General features: G+C 40.4%; 2 protein-coding genes across 8 annotated transcripts in view; one reads left to right on the top strand and one right to left on the bottom strand.

The window, feature by feature from the left end:
* Window positions 1-18,234, bottom strand: part of LOC123020695 (protein adenylyltransferase SelO-like) — a 33,508-nt gene that overhangs the window by 2,522 nt on the left and 12,752 nt on the right. For 4 of the 7 annotated variants that reach the window (XM_044424758.1, XM_044424760.1, XM_044424762.1 and 1 more), the window contains 11 exons: window positions 16,436-16,503; window positions 14,899-14,986; window positions 13,659-13,728; window positions 12,977-13,049; window positions 11,881-11,964; window positions 9,289-9,418; window positions 8,324-8,368; window positions 8,143-8,224; window positions 7,964-8,056; window positions 6,345-6,424; window positions 1,901-1,944 (listed from right to left, as the gene is read on the bottom strand). In XM_044424758.1, the coding sequence (XP_044280693.1) occupies window positions 1,901-1,944; window positions 6,345-6,424; window positions 7,964-8,056; window positions 8,143-8,224; window positions 8,324-8,368; window positions 9,289-9,418; window positions 11,881-11,964; window positions 12,977-13,049; window positions 13,659-13,728; window positions 14,899-14,986; window positions 16,436-16,503 (857 nt within the window). Of the gene's footprint in view, window positions 1-1,900; window positions 1,945-3,049; window positions 3,118-6,344; window positions 6,425-7,963; window positions 8,057-8,142; window positions 8,225-8,323; window positions 8,369-9,288; window positions 9,419-11,880; window positions 11,965-12,976; window positions 13,050-13,658; window positions 13,729-14,898; window positions 14,987-16,435; window positions 16,504-18,234 lie in introns of all 7 variants that reach the window. The other 3 variants (XR_006414187.1, XR_006414188.1, XM_044424759.1) reach the window with 3 other exon arrangements.
* Window positions 15,115-18,234, top strand: part of PDSS1 (decaprenyl diphosphate synthase subunit 1) — a 33,223-nt gene continuing 30,103 nt past the window's right edge. Inside the window, exons 1-2 of the mRNA XM_044424770.1 lie at window positions 15,115-15,124; window positions 16,395-16,399. The gene's annotated coding sequence lies outside the window, so the exon portion shown is untranslated. The remainder of the gene's footprint in view (window positions 15,125-16,394; window positions 16,400-18,234) is intronic.

Raw genomic sequence — 18,234 nt, 5'->3', positions numbered from 1 at the left:
TTAATAATGCTGGATAAGTTGCTGCTCTTCTTTGTAATTAAAACTAGTGATCTCAGTTTCCCTCTTTACTGCCCCTGCAATGCGTACAGGTTAAAATCAGCAGGATTACTAAATCTTAGCATATTTGACTTAGTCACAGACTATGCAAAATTAATCAGGAGAATTTAGCTCCCCTGGATCCTCAAGCTCCATAGGCTAGGAAGAATGCAAAAGAATTGAGCAAGTCTATCTAGTCCAGTAACCTTACAGGAAGTGCAAAGCATCTGTTTATAGCCATTACAATACCCACTCTATTAACGTCTAATGTGCTTTTAAAAATACCTACATGTTGGCTGTCAAAACATGTTGTGAAAATCAATTGCATGGTTTACAGAACTTCATAAGATAACAATGTGGATATTTTAGTTCACTTTCCTCCATTTCCATTTTTTCCATTTATATCCCTTAGACTGCAGAATATTATTACAAACCATATACTGTTTTGGCAGAATGATGGTATATAAATGAAGTATACGCACGCGTGCACGCACGCACGCACACACACACTTATATTTATATATATAAAAAAATAAAAACTGGGACTTAGGAGAATTAATGAAGATGTGAGTTTTTTCCTTAAATGAGCAGGTATAGAAAGTCCCAGGTTATTATGTGACCATTTGAAAGTTAAGGGGACAGAAAAGCCTAGCCCAAAGGTTTCCAAAACTATCTAACAAAATTGTCAAAATACTTAAAACACAGACTGTTAAATTTTATTTTAAAAAACCTTCAGCAATGAACCAAGCATGGTAGATTTCAATTTATCATTTCCCAAAATGAGCCCATTTTAAACATTGACATTAAACGAATGGATAATAATTGTATGCCTCCAATGAGGAACAAAAAACTCACTACCAACTTTAGTTTTCAGTTATGCCAAATTAATGTCATTAATATATACCTGATGCTGCTTGCCAAATTACCTATAATTGAAGTACTGTTATACTGGAAGACCAGAAGGGCAGATCAATGAATACTGATGATGAAAGAAAAACCTGTTCTTTGGTATCTGATATGATCAGCAACAGTAAAAGGGACATATAGATACAACTAAATGAGGTTTTCCTTTTTAAAGCTAATTTCTCAAATGCTTTTAAGTGCTCACTCATATAAAGAGCCTGTCTTTTGAAATCCCAAAAATGTATTCCACCCTTGTGTCTGGGAGTGATTAGAGGAGAAAATATGTACTTAGGGTCAGGTGTTCCAGCCATGGAGCCATGAATACTGCCTTATATCAGTTCAGCTCATTGTCCACCAGCCTAGCATTGTGTACTTTATCTGACAGTGACTCTCCATGGTCTCAGGTAAAGGTCCTTCCCAATCTTGAAATCCAGGATTCCTTGAGTATCAGCTTATTGTTTGTCTCTCTTCAGTTGGCACTTGTGTTTGCCACTGCTGATTGTTTTGTGTGAATAGGGAAATGGCATGAAATGAACAGCTATCAATCATAAAACCTGTACAAAAAATACCAATTTTGCATGAATTTCCCCATGGGCTAACCATGGGTGATCTGGAATGTGTGCATCCTGAGAGAGTTTTACATCTTGAACAGGTTGCACATTTTTCAAATACACATTTTGTCAACAAGGAATCTTTGAACATTTTTTGAGAAAATGTGCTTCTTTCTGTGTTCAAGATCATGAACTGTGCATTACCAAAGGATATGCAAACTGAAACATAACTTCTAAACATCCCTATGATTGTTAATGTCTGAAAATCACATGGGTCTTCTTTTGCAGTCCATCTAATAATTGAAAGTCCAATGTATTGTCATAAGCTCAGTTCAATTATGACTGAAAGAGATCTCTAGACTCTGAAGAAGTCTTTTTAATTCTTGAAGCAAAGAAAATTCTTGACTCACCAGTCATTCTTCTGCTTCGTTCAGCATCTGAATCATTGGAATGCCTACGTGGCACACAAAAGAGGCATAATCATTAATTCTGATTAGTGCCTCTTGTTTGCTACACACATTCTGAGATAATTTAGACAACACAACCTCAACCTGATAAAGTGTGGTCTATCAACCTGAGAACAGATACTGTGACTACAAACTGCACCTTGCTCATGCCACACAAAACACTTTTGACACTTTTATTGTAGGTTGTTTAAAGAATATTCCCTGTTGCATCTGAAACTGGGAAAAGTCAGGTTGCATACCTGTGATTGTTGTCCTTTGAGTGCTCATCTGTGCATCCACACACAGCAGGTGCTGCGCCTGCACAGTGCCTATGTTAGGGAAGATTCCTCGAGCTAAGCCGACAAATTTTGGTGGGCTCCACCATTTATAAGCAGGCGGGATCCTGCCATTTTCTCAGTCCAACTGGGGACCAACATTTGCCCTCCCTATTGGATCCTGACTGATCTATAGCTATGTAGGTAACAGGTAAAAAAGAGAGAAACATCCACTGACACCAATGTAGGGCCAGTGGGTGGGTAGTATGAATCTACAGATGACCACTCGAAGGGCAACAGTTACAGGTATGCAATCTGACTCCCTTTGTCATGGCCTCTGTGCATCACACAGATGGGTGATTAGCAAGCATACCCTTAAAGGAGGTGGGAGATGTTGTAACAGGAGGATAGAGGACAACACAGCCCAACCAAAAGAACAGTCCTGTCTGGCTCTCACATTGAGCTGATAGAGATGGATGAACATGGATGGTGCTGACCATGTAGCTGCTCTAGACGTGTTCAGTGATAGTCCAGCATGGAGGGCTGTTGATGTTGATATCACCCTGGTGGAATGAGACCTAGGGCGATCTGGCAAGTCGAAGTCCACTAGCTGCTATGCTGATTTAATTGTCTCCACAAACCAGTGCGCAAGATGCTGGGGTCTGACTGGTTTGCCTTTGGAGTGGTCTGCATGTTTGACCAAGTTGTTTTGCTTTGCAAAGCGACTCAGTTCGGGACTTATAGAAGGCTAGCGTGCAATGTATGTCAAGCATATGCAGAGCCCTTTCAATGTCCGTAGATAGTGGTGGGTAAAATGCGGGAAAAGCAGGTTGCTTACCTGTAACTGATGTTCTTCGAGTGGCCATCTATGCATTCACACATATGGGTGCTGCGCCTGCGCGGTGCCTAGGCCGGAAGATTAGAAAGCTAACGGTTTTTGGCGGGAAAACTCCGCTTCCCTCCCCCTTCGTGGTCTAAATAGAGCGGAGTGTCCGCCATTTTACTCAGTCTTGAAGACCGCACGTTCGCCCTCTAGAGGTTAAGAATAAAAGTAATGAGAAGCACAATTACATCCCAATGGTACCGCTGTGAATTATCGTACGGTACCGAGAACAATATCCAGTCAGCGACATATCCCAATGGTACCAATGCAAATTATAGTATGGTACCAAGAACATCAGTTACAGGTAAGCAACCTGCTTTTCTTCGACGTGGCCTCTGTGCATCACACATATGGGTGATTCGCAAGCTTAGCAAAGTCGGAGGAGGGAGGTGTCGTCAGAGAAGAACGGATGAGAGAACAACTCTACCGAAAGAGCAGTCTTGTCTGGCACGTACATCAAGCCGGCAGTGCTTGGCCAAAGTACATGGACCAGCCCAAGCCGCAGCTTTGCAGATATCTTGCAGCGAAACCCCTGCGGCAAATGCGGACGAAGTCGCTACTGCTCGTGTAGAATGGCCTCTTCGAAAGACAGGTAAGTCTATTTTCGATAGCTGATAAGCCAGGACAATAGTCTGGACGATCCAATTAGAGAGTCTCTGAGATGATATTGGTGATCCCTTGTCACGCTCGGAGTATTTAACAAAAAGTTTATTAGTAGTACGGAAAGATTCAGTGTGGGATCTGTAAAAGGCCAAACAATGGTGAACATCAAGCGTGTGTAGAGCACATTCTATCGGAGTCAACAGCGATGGAAAGAACGCTGGCAGAATGATGTCCTGACTCAGGTGGAACGGTGTGGCCACCTTGGGTAGAAAGGAGAAATCCATTTGGAGGATGGCTTTTTCCTTATGGAAATTCAGAAATGGTAGATCTATGCGGAGAGCACAAATTTCGCTAGCTCTCCGTGCTGATGTTACTGCTACAAGAAAAGCAGTCTTCCATGACACCAGGCGTAAATCCACAGTTGCCAAGGGTTCGAAGGGTGGTTTGGTAAGTGCTTGGAGCACTACGGAAAGACTCCACGTTGGCATGGCAGGGCAAATAGACGGATGTAAATTTTGTAGTCCCCTAATGAAACGCCAAACCAGCGGTTGAGAGAAGACTGATAAACCGTGGATAGTGCCACGATAATGGGATATAGTGGCTGCATAAACTTTGATAGATGATGGTTTGCGTCCCTCATGATGCAATTGTAAGAAAAATGGTAAGATATTGGTGACTGAAGCCGTTCCAGGAGAAAAAGAATGGCACTCTGCAAAAGAGGAGAATCTTTTCCATTTAGCCGCATAGGAATGACGAGTGGACGGTCTCAATGCAGATTCGAGAATCTCCTGAATTTCCCGGTCCGTGGGCATCGGTATCGTGGCAATTGCTGTCGAATCCGAAGTCGGGGCCATATGCACCACCTGTTGAGTAAAGTCATCCGTAGGGTGAGGTGTCGCCGGTACCGACTCAGTGGCGTAAATCAGGCGATCCACCATGCCGTCAGCCTCAGAGAGAGTATATCCGGATGACGGATTGCTCCTCCTTGTTGCGTTAACACATGCGTGAGAGTTGCCTGATGAATGAACGTTCCTCTGGACAGCAGCAAGAGAGTGGCAAACCAAGGTTGTCTCGGCCACCACGGAGTACCAGTATCCCTGTGGCATTGTCCTGAGCTATTTTCGATTTGGCAGTCAAAAGCGAATGGCAGTCAAAAGCGAACTGAGAAAATGGTGGGAGCCCACCTATTTATACAATGGGGAAGGGAGGGTGGATCTCCTGCCAAAATGTCTAGGTTTAGCTAGAGGAATCTTCCTGAACACAGGGGCTGCTGCACCTGCACAGTGCCTATGTGTGATGCACAGAGACCATGATGAAGAACTGTTGTTTCATCATGGCTTACTCACTGGAATACAAAACGTAAGTATCAGCTGATATTACTAAGTCATGGTGTGTTAAGTTAAAACAGTCAAAGCCAAGCTTGAATACACTCATGCCCAGCATAAATGAACAATACATGCCGATCCATCCTACTCTTAAAAGGATACCATTAATTAAGCATTCAAACTGATACTTGACAGGATACTGGAAATAGCTTAGTATTCTAGTTACACAGTGGCTGTGCTGAATTCTACCTTCATGAACATGAAGAACATGGAATGTACCTATAGAATCTACTGGTTTATTTAGCCAATTTCACCCATAACTATCAGGGTAAGTAAAAGCTTCTGACATGAAAGGCACTTGCATGCATATACAAGAACTAGTCATTGAAAAGTGCGGGTCTAGCTCAGAGGCAGAACACATGCTTTGCATGCTGATGCTTCCAAGGCTGATCACCAGCATCCTTAGGGGTCAGAAAAATCCCACCTGAAACCCAGACAGCTGTTGCCAGTCAGTGTCAACAATACTGGGCTAGATGGAAAATTTTCCCACCGGTATAAGGCAGCTTCCTATATGCCTATGTAAAAGCAGTGCAAGTAAATACAGCTTTTTTGGGAATGAAATGTTCAAATTGTTAAATCTAGGCAGACAATTGCCAAGAAAAGTATCTTTCCTACATATCCTTGAGTGGTTTTGATGGATGCATGGAATGGACCAGAAGTACGTTCAACAGTTTAGAAACATATGAAGCTGCCTGCCAGTATTCATGTGTTTCATAGCTGCCTATGAAACATATGAATACTGAACCATTGATCCCTTGAGTTCAGTATTATCAACCCCAATAACACAAGTGAAATTACCAAGATTTCAGAAAGCCATCTTCAGTCCTACCAGGAAATTCGGGAACACAACAGGACAGATGATTCCATGAGGTATAATCTTAGGTATTCTTCACTAGCCCTCCACCCATTCAATATCCTCCAAATTAAGTCAATTTGAATACAGTTGCTTAATTTATTGCACTTCCATTAGAGTTTGGATAGAATGTGTGTGGGATTTTTGTTTTTTGTAAGAGACAGAGGAAAACTAGATAAGTCCTTGAAGCACCCTATCTATTGAAGCTATTGATATAGTAATAGGGTTTGGATGGGGTTTTTTGTAAGTTTTATATAGCCACTTTTAAAGATTACGACCACACTGATTCCACATAGGACATACATTTTAGGATTCATGAATACTAATTTCTAGTGTAATATGTTATATCTGAGAAAACAGGGTATGTGGAAATCCAGTGAGATTAACTTTCTTCTGTAATTGTATTTACCTTTTTAATCTCAGGAGGTACATAGTAACCCAGCTGGAAAAGTCCTTGTGGTTAGCCAAATCTTGCAAAGCCCAAAATTCCTATATGGAAACAATTAATTGCATGGGTTACTTAAAATATTCATATTAATTATACTGAAACCATAAAGCAGCCTTCCTCAACCTGGTGACCTCCAGATGCCTTGGACTACAACTTCCATTATCCCCATCCAGCATGGCATTAACACATCCCAGAGACATCACATTTCCCAACATAAATTCTAAAGAAGACATTAGATCTCAATTAGGAAACCACAAGAAAAGCAGAAAACTAAGCTATTTATTTGCTTCCTTAGGGCTTGGAACTTTGGTCTGAATTTGTACTATAACCTTGGGGTTAGCCAGAAACAGCAAACACACTGGCAAAAATCATTTCTCAGAACAAGAGCTTGGAAGCATGCCCATAAGTGGAAGGGAAGTCTATAAGTTTATTATTTCAGGCTATACATATGGAAAAATGCTTGTTTGGCAGTAATTCCTGCACAGATGATGAGCTTATTTATGATTCCTGCAAGATTTGTGATAAATTCTTCGATTCTCTCTGGAAAGAAATGAGAACACAATTTGGCAATGGAAAATTATTTGCACAGAAACAGGGGTATCATTTTAACAATGCAGAATATCTGATCTGAGCTCCAATTTTAATGCCATGGGAAAGTAAGTTTCTTCAATTGATCAAAAAGAACATCTAAATAAAATGCTCTTACCTGATAACAAACATGTTGGCTTTATATAAATGTGGTATTTTAGCACTTTTGCATACTGCAAAGATTTAATTTCAGGCATACACAAATTTGAATACACTGATTATATTTAGAAAACTAAGTATTGGGAAAACATGTCACCTAACAGTCCGTAAGAGTCCAGAATTCCCTTTTATGGTCAAATAACTAGTTCTCAAAAGCCAGTGATTGTCAAATCATTGCTAATCCTAGCAATATGCATCATGTCTTCTAGCTTGGAGGGGGATGCACAGATTTGCTTGAACAAGGCCACTGGAATTATGACAGGGTAAGTCAACCTTTCCCAATCTTGTCACCTCCAGATGTTTGCACTACATCTCCCATGCTGGCTGAAGCTGATGGAAGTTAAAGTCCCATCACATATGAAAGGTACCAGGTTTGGGAAGACTGGGGTGAGACAAATTCATAATAAGTTTGTTAATGGAAACAAGATACCAGGTTATGACATCACAACAGATTAATAAAGAAAAATTCTCAGATGCTTAGGATTTCTGAAGTTGTTGACATGCAGCTGCTCTTATTGCAAATAATATTTTTCCACTGTTAAGCTCTTGTCTTGGAAACTTATCAGATTCCTTCATGCTTTGGTGCCATGGAAACAGAGAACGAAAAAGAGCCACAATGGAACTGGCAGCTGTTTTATTCAGCGACTCTTTTCTTCCAAAAACAAACAAAACTCAGTATTCAACTTGTCCTGTTTTCAGGTTCTGTACATCATTTCAATTTTAATCCAGGACCAATCCTACTTTCATAATTTGAATTTAATCTTAGCAGAATTCTTAACATAATGCCATTTAAACATAATTCACAGTACTCCTCCTATGCAATGCATCAGTACCTTAGGAACACTGAGATCCTTCAGCTGGCCTTCTGAAATCTCGCTGAGCTGCCGAAAAGTCATTGTAAAATCCACCTTTGTATCTTCCATGAGCTAATAAACATTACCAGATTTTTGTATCACCCATTGGTATTCTGTGAAACTGCAGTTCAAATATTTAACCAAAGAAAGAAACTCACTTTTAGGAGGAATGCAATCAAATAGTTATCATCCTCACAATCGCCTAGGAGACCTAATTTTGCTTTGAATAGTTCTGTAAAGCTGAGAGTTAATAAAACAAATATATTAATACGGAAAATGTCTTGGAAATATTTCAAATGTACATTCTTTGTTTTAAAAAAAGTTCTAATGATTACATACCTTTTATAAAACTGCTCAGGATATTCCTCAAGTAACTGAGAAGCCCTATGAAGACAAGATGTGAAATACTACAGCAAAAAACTTGTGCCAAACTCACAGATCACTGACCTGTTTTGCTGTTCTAAACAAATCACAAGTGTTATATTTTTCGTCCAAAGTGAAATACTACCCTTTGCCACTAAATGCTGCTCCTTTCTTTGCATATTTTCTCTGCAGTAAAGTAGATACTTTCACATTTAATGGTTTTTGCCAACAAAATGTTGAGATCCAGCAAGATCCACCACAAGTAATTCAGTAATGCCCAAAACAGTGTTGTTTGCCCCCATTAGTATGAATCATACCAGCTTTGGAGCTGAGCCTATTCACTAATAGAAGCCATACTGCAAGATGGATTTAACACTGCACTGAGGTGAGACTGAGTGTTAGGCATACACGCTGCTGGCTAACCTTCTTGTGTGCCTGCTTCAGCACATCATTTCTGTGGGTCAAAATCCAGGTTAGCAAACGGATATTATACCGTAGTTTCCTATTTTGGGCAGAAACTCTGGTTTACAATGACCAAGAGTGAAGTTGGCAAGGACAGGACCCACAGCCCTGATGCTCTCGCTTGGCTTGCCCTTTAACTCTGACTTATATATAACTACTTTATAATCCACCTCAAGATTTCTATACACACAGCTTATCAGCCATATTTGGCCAATATCACCAAATCATAGAATTGCTGAAAGGTGCCAGAAGGCCATCAGGTCCAACCCCTTGCTCAGCACAGGACTCCATGTTAAACCATCCTAGATGGCTGTCATATAAAAATACATTTCTGCAAAATCCCATTCTCTTTCTCTCTCTCTGCAAACAAAATTCTTTCTTCCAAAGAACTATCCTTCTCTTCTGCACATATGGTCATTAAAGCATGTCTCATCTCACCAGCTTTTTAAAGTGTGAAGACATTTTAAAGGATTACTTACAGCTGCTTTTGTCTGGGATCCAATAAAGGGTTTAGAGCCTGTAACAGCTTGTTCAGATTAAACATCCCAACATTTGCCTGGTTTCCTATTTTATACCGTCTTTCATCATCAGACGTGTTTGGGACAAAGTCTGAAACAAAATGGTATTTTTTGCACTACAGAGTATTCAGAATAAACAACCAATCTTAAAATATTTAAGTATGTTCATTTTTCATGTTGATTCAAACTGACAGATGTCCTTTAGGCACTAAAATATTTTACCCGGAATTCTCTAAACACGAGAATATTTGTTTATTCTCAATTAGGCAAGGGTCTAATATTTGCCAAAGAAAAGCATACATTTTTAGGATACGAGTTTACAGATGGTAGTGTGTTATTTTCTTATTTCCAATGCAAAGCAATTTCAGATGCTTACCACAATTTGTCCATATATTATCAGTGTTACTGGGCAAAAATAGGCTCATTATGTATAATCCGACAATATTCCACAGAATTACAGAAATTACAGCACTGCCAGGGACTGGGCAGCAGCACAGTGCAGACATCTCTACCAACAGGTTGAGAGGTCAATAGTGGGCAGGCATGTGCAGTCCCTCCAAGGTGCTACAGGTCATTTCAAACGGGCAGGTGAAGGCCAGCTTTCCAGTCTGCTTTTGCTCTCCAGGTGAAGGCCAGCTCTCCAGTCTGCTGTTTTTCTGAAAAACAAATTTTCTGCTGCAGCAAACTAAAATCAGTTCACAGTGCTGGCTGTCAGAGAGAGGACATTCATTCCTCCTCACAGTGTTCCCAAGATATCGCCTGGAGGAACAAAGGACGAGGAAGAGGAGGGAGGGCAATACCTACAGTGGGTTTCCACACATTTTTAGCTTTTATGACTGCACAGAAAAGAGAGAAATAGGATGGCAGCTTCTGATGGCAGATTCAGCAACCAGAAGGCTTCCAGTAAAACACAGGAAATTATACCAAATAAGACAATCAGTCCATCTAGCTTAGTAACATCTTTCCCAACTGCCAGCAACTTTCCAGAACACAAGTGCAGAACTTCCTTCGGTCTGTGGATGGAGTTCCATTTCAGAGATGCTGTCAGGGACTGCATTCCAATGGTCCACAGGCCCCAGAGCAAGACGATTCCCCATTCCCATCCCCAGTACAAGCATGTTTTAGCTGAAAACTCTTACTGTTGGCAACTCAACCTTATGAGAGGTTTGTCTGCCTTTCAGAATGGAGCAAAACCTGCCCAAAGCCAGGCACCACCAAATGATTGGTGGCTTGGGAAAGGGATGACGCATTCTCGGGGACTGTGGAGGTTTCAGGTGGGATACCCAGAAGGCGAGATTTGGTCCTGAGACCTGGAGTTCTACACTCCTGTTTTATAATCTGAGACAGGGGTCTTTTGAGTCCTATCTGAAGATACCAAGAATTCAACAAAGGTCTTAAATGTGACCTTCCACTTCAGAGGGAAAACTACATTTGTCTGACAAAAGCTAATAATTTCAGTTTCTATTTTCTCTGAAAGCACAAGCTTACTTTTTATCTTTCTTTTAAAATATCCACAGAATTTGGCAGCTGGCAACAGAGCGCAGCCCAGCTCCCTAAAGGATACATTACTGCCCACCAGCTGCCTTCTGTGCTCTGCTATTAAAAGCTCTCACTGATTTTTATGGTCTAACAAGGAGCTGGATAGAAATGGCAAGAGGTGGAGAAGGAGGGAAATCTTCTGTACCATTGCAGAGGATACAGGGACATGTCTATCAATTTACACAAGGCAGCCAGTTGGGTCAACAGTCGCAGAGTCTGGCCTGGCTACACCTGCTACTTCCCACGCAAGGCAAAAATGAGCCCTTTGGTTCTGCACAGGAAGGACTCACACGCTGCCTCAGACTCAGGCACAAGAAGGACGACCCTAGAGTCACTGAAGATGGCATACTGGAACAGTTTCACTTTGTGCACACTGACTCCCATCCTCACTGGTTGATGTCCCTTTTTGCTATCACTTTGCTGTGGTGACTGGCACATTTCCCGGCCAAGAGACCTCAGAAGAACAGAAAGATAAACTTGGTACACAGACCTCACCTAGTCATTCAAAACAGCACATGGCAAATGTTCATTGCTGACTGGGCTAGTTTAGTGTCTGGAATTGCTTTCATGCCAAGCTCGTTTTGCAGATTTTGGTGTTTTTTTCTGTTGTATCATTGCCATACACTTATTTGATATGCTTATTTGGTTTTACACAGGCTTTTATGATACTCTTATTCCTGTGGATTATTGTTAATTATTGTCATTTATTGTTTTGGTTCTATTGTTATTATTTACATTGGTTGAATTTTATTGGTCATTTAGATGTTTTATGATTGGTGTACTTGTTTTTAAACTGATTGCTGATATTACCATTTTAAATTGATTGTGGTTATTAGATACTGTTTTGCTAAGGTTTTATTGTATAATCATTCTGACAACTCAGAAATCAAAGCAACAATAGAATGCATTGCACAAGCTAAGTGTTGAGATGCATATGTAGCCAAACTGCACAATTTGTTTAGGGTTTAATACTTCATATCCTGGAAATATTAATTCTGCATTATTTATACTTACCGGGGTCATAAGAGTCCATAAACCCAAATGGACCATAATCTATGGTTATGGACAACAGGCTGAAATTATCTGTATTGCACACACCTAAAATTAAGCAACAATGTCAATCAAGCCTGTGGACTGCTGTATTCTAGAAAATGTTAATTTCTCATAAATGAAATACATGTTGAGATTTCTGGCAGGATTAGGGTCTCATTTCATAATTAAGAGTTGATTTACTAAAATAGTATCAGCCTTTATCTTTGGTATCTCATCTATGACCTGCTATAGAAACCATGAACAGACTTGAATGAGACTTCCAGGGCTTGCTTTTCTGGGAGCGGGGATATATACATGCTCACACTGAGAATTCCTCCCCTTCCTCACCAAGATGATACTACTTCATCTTTTCACAATGCAGCTTGAAATGAAAAAAGAAAGATAGCAGTCCATATAGTGTTTTGGGCAGCTGCTATCCAGCATCATGAACCACTTGTGCTTAGCACACACCATTGCAAAGCTTGCAGTGCTAATGGAAGACTTGGATTACTGTCACAGAAACTGGAACAAGGCTATCTGTTTTGGTTCACCAATTTTTTTGCATTTTAAGACAGAGAAATGCATAATATTGACATCATAGCACATGATACCAGCAGAGAGAAAAATCATTTTTTTCTGGATCTCATATAATGTCTGGTTCTGTGCTGAATGAGGAGTAGCATTTATGTAGTGGATCTGAGCAGAAAAGTATTTTTTTTTAAATACTCTAATAGAAAGGTGTTTTTTAATAGCTATGGTTTGTTGTATTTTCTTTAATCACAAACTTAAATTGGATCCAACCTTCTGTACTGGTATATTCAGATTTATTCTTTCAGGCCATGTAAATTGGGGATATGCACATAATGCCTCCTACCCAAACCTAGCATCCTCCAGGTATATCGGACTACAGATCCCACGGTCCACCCCCACACACATACTAAAAACCCTTTAGTAGTGAGGTGCCAAGATGTGGGCTTTGTGTGGGACACTATACCCTACTTGTAGATCACACCACATTTTAACAAAATACATGATCTAATATCCTTCCCACCCAAAAAATACCAAAAATCTTTCTCACCATGAGCAAAGCCTACTGACATCCACAAGGCAATCAAATTTGCAGTTTCAGATACTACTCTGGAGAAAAAGGCCTGCAATCAAACACAGTTTCATCTCCAAATAGGCATGGTGCCACACCGGCAAACATACAATCTGTTTTACAACAGTAATTTGAGAATTTAAGACTAAATCTACAAACAAATTGTGAAATGAAAGCTCCATAATCAGGCTTGTTTTGTGGTTTAAAAATGTTTTATGTATGTTTTCTCTACTGGAGTGAACAGCTTCTGGTAGGTTGGGATGGTAATTTGGGGAAAATAGTGCAGCAGGAAAGAGTTAAAATCTCCTCTTCCCCTGCCCCAGTTTTCAAAGAAGCCTGCTGATTCTGGCTGATTCAGAACAAAACAAAACAAACAGGAAGTTCTGATCACACATCTTGCTCAGCATGGGCCCCACAGCCCCATAGGTAAAGATGGCATCAGTTCAGTGTTCTTTCTATTTTGTTACCAAAGTCATATTAAATAGTTGCAGCAGCCTCAGTGGAGGATGCTACATTGTGTGGCCTTTTTAAAATGGAAAAGGAGGGAGAGACCTGATGCTCGGAAAACAGTGGAATATATATATAGTTCTATTATATAATGAACATGCATAATGTGGTTTAGTAGACAAGGTTCACAGAAACACAAAGCCGTATGACTTACCAGATATCTATTTGAATTATTCATGTTTATGGATGGAAAGTGTTCGTCTATAACAAAGTCTAGCAGCAACCTGTATCACAAATGAAATTATTTTCTATCAAAGACAATTGTGAAAAAACAGTGGAATCTCAGTTCAGTGCCAAGATTGCCTCAGATTGCTGCAAAATTCCGTATTAGATGCTTATGCTTTCTTCAGAAAGTTAAACTGGGCTGTAGGAAACATGCACTCTTTGATCAAGAAGATCTATATGTTTGCAGATAAATTGCAAAATAAGGCCATATTAATTCTTTTCCACATGCACACCTTTCAAATTATAGCTTATCTCTTATTGGGATGGATCACTGGAGTGGTTTTGATTAAAGGGGAAAATCAACACTTGCTTTCCATGAACATAAAACTATAGCTCTGGAAAGCTCCTAAGCACCCGACATTCCAATTGCATAAAAATGCAGTGCTAATGTATAAATATGTAGACACATTTTTAGTTTGTGTAATAGAGAACTGGCCTCCAAAAATCTGATCTCAGCTCTTAGAAATTTAATCATTTCCAGCCATGCACATTGCGCAACCAGATCTACTAGGCCTAAGGAGCTGTGGATTTGTGTTTCTGAAATGCAGCATGACGACAACTGAAACTGTAGCACTCCAAAAGCATTTATTTGCAAAAGCATTCTATAAAATGGAATGATGTGTTGTCTGTGCAAAGAAAAGAAATAGCAGAAATGCCCAATGGATGAGCACAAGCCCTTAGGATATCATCACAAAGACTGACATATCAATGATTTCAGAATTTGTACAGGCATTTGCAGTCATTTCTTATAAGATATGAAAATGGTTTAAAGCAAGAAAGGTTTTATTATTATTCCTTTCCCTTTTGGTAGCTCCCCTTTGTGATGCACATTTTCCATTTACTTTATAATTTTCTGTGCTCACACAGTGAAAATATGACAAGCTGTTAATATTTATAAGGTACTGACATTCTGAAACTTCCAAAATTCGTAAGCCTAATCTTGCAAATGCTTTTGTCAAACATGACTCATGGCAAGCATAGTATCAAACTTGTGCAGTGGCTTATTTTAAAGGAAGAATAGTCCCTGAGACATGTGTTTCCAACAACTAACAGGCATTGCCCCTTGCTGCCATGAGAAAACTGCAAAGGCATTCCATGGTATAGTTATTCCACAATTTTAGATTCCAGCAATAAAAGCAGATATAATAAAATAAGACTTTAATTCTAACCTTAACAAATCCAGTTCTCCAGAATGAGCTAATATTTCTAATGATCCTATTCGAAACCATGATTTGGCAACACGTAAGACTATTGCACCTGAAACAGAAGTGTATGAACATTCATAAATACACACCTGTGATCCAGAACTGTGTGCATGCTTTTGTGTGCACACAGAACCCTCCATTTATAGACCACCACCCCAACACACTCCAATGGAGGGGCAGATTTTCATGGGTAATGGAATATACATGTAAATATGTTTCCTCCATGGATTGGGGGGCGGGGGGGGGAGTTTGCTGCATCATTGTTATGATAGGCAACATTCAGCAAATCTAGAAACAAAACATCAATTTTTCAGTATTACTCTAGCAACTGAAGGCATGTTCTACATGTCTTGAATGGTCAGAGGAAATGAGCAAATGATCTTATTAAAAGGGATTAGCCAAATCTATGGAGTATAGGTCTGCTGATGCCTGTTAGCCACACATGCAATATGGTACCTCAATGTTCAGAGGCATTATGCTGTTAAATAATGCTGGTGGTTGCACAGTGTGAGATCACAGACCTTTGCTCTGGTCTACTAAGGCTTTCAGCCCAGTCATCCTACATATGCCTCCTGAAGGTTTTCTTAGGGTGACATTTGTAAGAGAACAGCACTGAGCCATCAGTAAGAACCCAAAAAACAAAACAGCTAAAATCCATGAAATGGAAGCTGAACATATCAAAATACTTCAGGAAACAGCCCACAATATGATACCAAATGAGGAAGGCTAAAGAAAAAAGGCAAAAAAGTTCAAGCCTACACCTGTTCATATCCCAGCCGCTAAGTCAATATTATGCTTAACTCTAGCTTTCCAACTCTGATTAGAACAACATTTAAGCTTAAGAAAATGTCATGTCTTGACATTCTGGAAACAGATAATATGTACCTAATGCTACCCTGAAGTATTATGTATCTGAAGGCACATCCCAGAGGCACTTCCCTTATCACCCCAGGAACAACCTGTTAGCACTGACCTAACTCTAACAAAGTCAGCAGTACATAGAAACATAGAAACAGAGCGAGTCAGAAGGGGCCTCCCGAGCCATCTAGTCTGACCTCCGCCACCAGCCAGCTCCACTCACGACATGCCCACCATGTGGACGTCCAGCCTATCCTTGAACACCTGCACCGATGGGGCCTCAACAACCTCCCGTGGAAGCCCATTCCACACCCTCAGGGTCCTAACTGTCAGAAGTGCTTCCTGGCATCCAAACGGAACCTTGGCTCCCTGAGCTTTGCTCCGTTGGAGCGCGTTCTGCCTTCCTCTGCAGGGGAGAACAGGTCTCTACCCATCTCCATGTGACATCCCCTCACATACCTGTATGTCGCCACTGATCAGTACAACCCCTTGCGCTCTGAATATGATGAACCGATTTGGATTTGTAATCTTTATGGAAACACCCCTGCTCCCAGAAAACAGAATGTGTGTGAGCATGATTTTTTAAAAAAATAACTAAAGAGTCACAGTATCACAGAAGAGTTATCTGAAATTCAGCAGTTACCTCTTTCCTTCTTAATGTTCCCATTGTAGAACCGATCTCTCCAAACAACATCATCACTTACAACTAAGCTGTGCAAAAAGAGGAATTGAGTAGTTAATTAAGAAAGAAGAAAATGATAGATTGAGGGAAAATGCTAGTCACACAGCTGCTGCTTTTTCTAGCCCATGATGATTTTAGTCTCTGATTACCCATGGCTGAGTCAGACAGAACCGATACTGTCATCTCTCTGTACGTGTACATTCTGTCTAACCAGTTAAAATATAAGCAAGCCTAACAGAGCAGCTGCAGGGTAGTATGGACGAAAAGACTTGTCTCTAGGACCTTTGCCAGTTTCCTTTATTTCAGTCAGGCTCCCCACTTTCAGGGCCAAGAGCAAGTCTGTCAAGGAAATGAGATTAGGACGATACATGAAGAAGATTATTTCTTTCTCAGATCAAAAGCCTGGACTACTAAGAATGACAGCATACTCAGCTTGACCATTTAGAGGAGGAACTATGTTGCATGGAAATGTGTTCCTTTTTCTATAAATGGGAAGAGGCCACACAAAAAATGGCAGGAGGAAAGTGATCAACTCCACTCCACCTCCATAGTCTTAGATGCATGTTTGCAAGGTCAGTACATATCTGGAATTTGGGAAAGTGCAGTGGAAATGGAAATGGGAAAAAGGGTGAGCAGAAGCAGTGGTAAGCAGCCTTCACCACTTCTCTCCTCAAAATTGCTCCTTCTAAATCTGTTTGGATTTAATATAAACCATTGAGGATTTGCTGCACTTGTTTCCATGAAGTTCAGGCATAAGTCAACAATTTCACCCCAAGGAATGTATGCGAGTGTGTGTGAGCCACACACATGCATACACACTCTTTTACCAATTTGGACATTTCATGCCTACTCAAAACAAAAACAAAACAGGCCAACAACTTTCAGGCACTTATATTTTAAATGTCTTTACATCACCTTATTTTGTTAAGTGCTGACTGGAAATAAAAATGGGGATTTTCTGTTTACATCTAAAGAAATGCTTGTTCCTTTGGTCTTTCTTTGGTTCACTTTTCTCTCTCTCCCCCTCCCCTCTCTTTATTCCAGTCTTCTTGCAGCTCAGTTGAGCTCAGCTGGTGGAAAAGTGAGTTCAGACTGTTCAATTTGCAGGCAAGGGCTGTATGTAGCCCATGGCTCATGTAACACTGATGTAGCACCTTAGTTTTAAGTGATATCCCTTATACCAGGTCATAGTTGCAATCAGATGAAGGCCGTGTTGCTGCAGCACATCTTCCTGCCTGATCTGCTTCTCAAAACTGATCAGGCAGAGCAACGGGCTGAGCATAAGGCTGAATAAACAGGAAGGTACAAGGAAATTTAAATGCACTTGCTCTCCTGCTGCAGCTACTGAACTGGTCTAAAAGAACTCGGTGATGAAATGAAATGGAGAGCCTATAAACCCTAAGCCACTCCACAGCAACTAACTGTGCAAGAATTCAGCCAGATGTTTGTTGTTCATGGAGACTCAGTTGGCTTGCCAAGCAGATTTGCAGAGAGCTCCTGCCAAAATGTGAGGCACCAACCACTGGTTTCTATCATGTTTGCTGTTCAGAAGACCTTTAGAGACTCCAGCAAACTTCCAGTCACTTAGGTGCTATTCAAAACAGATGTTATTATGTACATGTGATAAGCCAGAAATATTTCTATTTAGTGGCTAAGAAGCAACTATTCATCTGAAAATGTGGTGAAAAGCTGAAGTGACAGCGATGTGGGGGTGAGTATCTTTTTGTTCTGAAAGGCACAGTTTGTACAAGTATTTACAG

This window comes from Varanus komodoensis, unplaced genomic scaffold, assembly GCF_004798865.1.
Source record: "Varanus komodoensis strain SLA01 unplaced genomic scaffold, ASM479886v1 scaffold15, whole genome shotgun sequence".
Taxonomy (NCBI): Eukaryota; Metazoa; Chordata; class Lepidosauria; order Squamata; family Varanidae; genus Varanus; species Varanus komodoensis.
The sequence above is the reverse complement of the archived record's forward strand: the minus strand, read 5'-3'. Positions and strand labels throughout refer to the sequence as shown.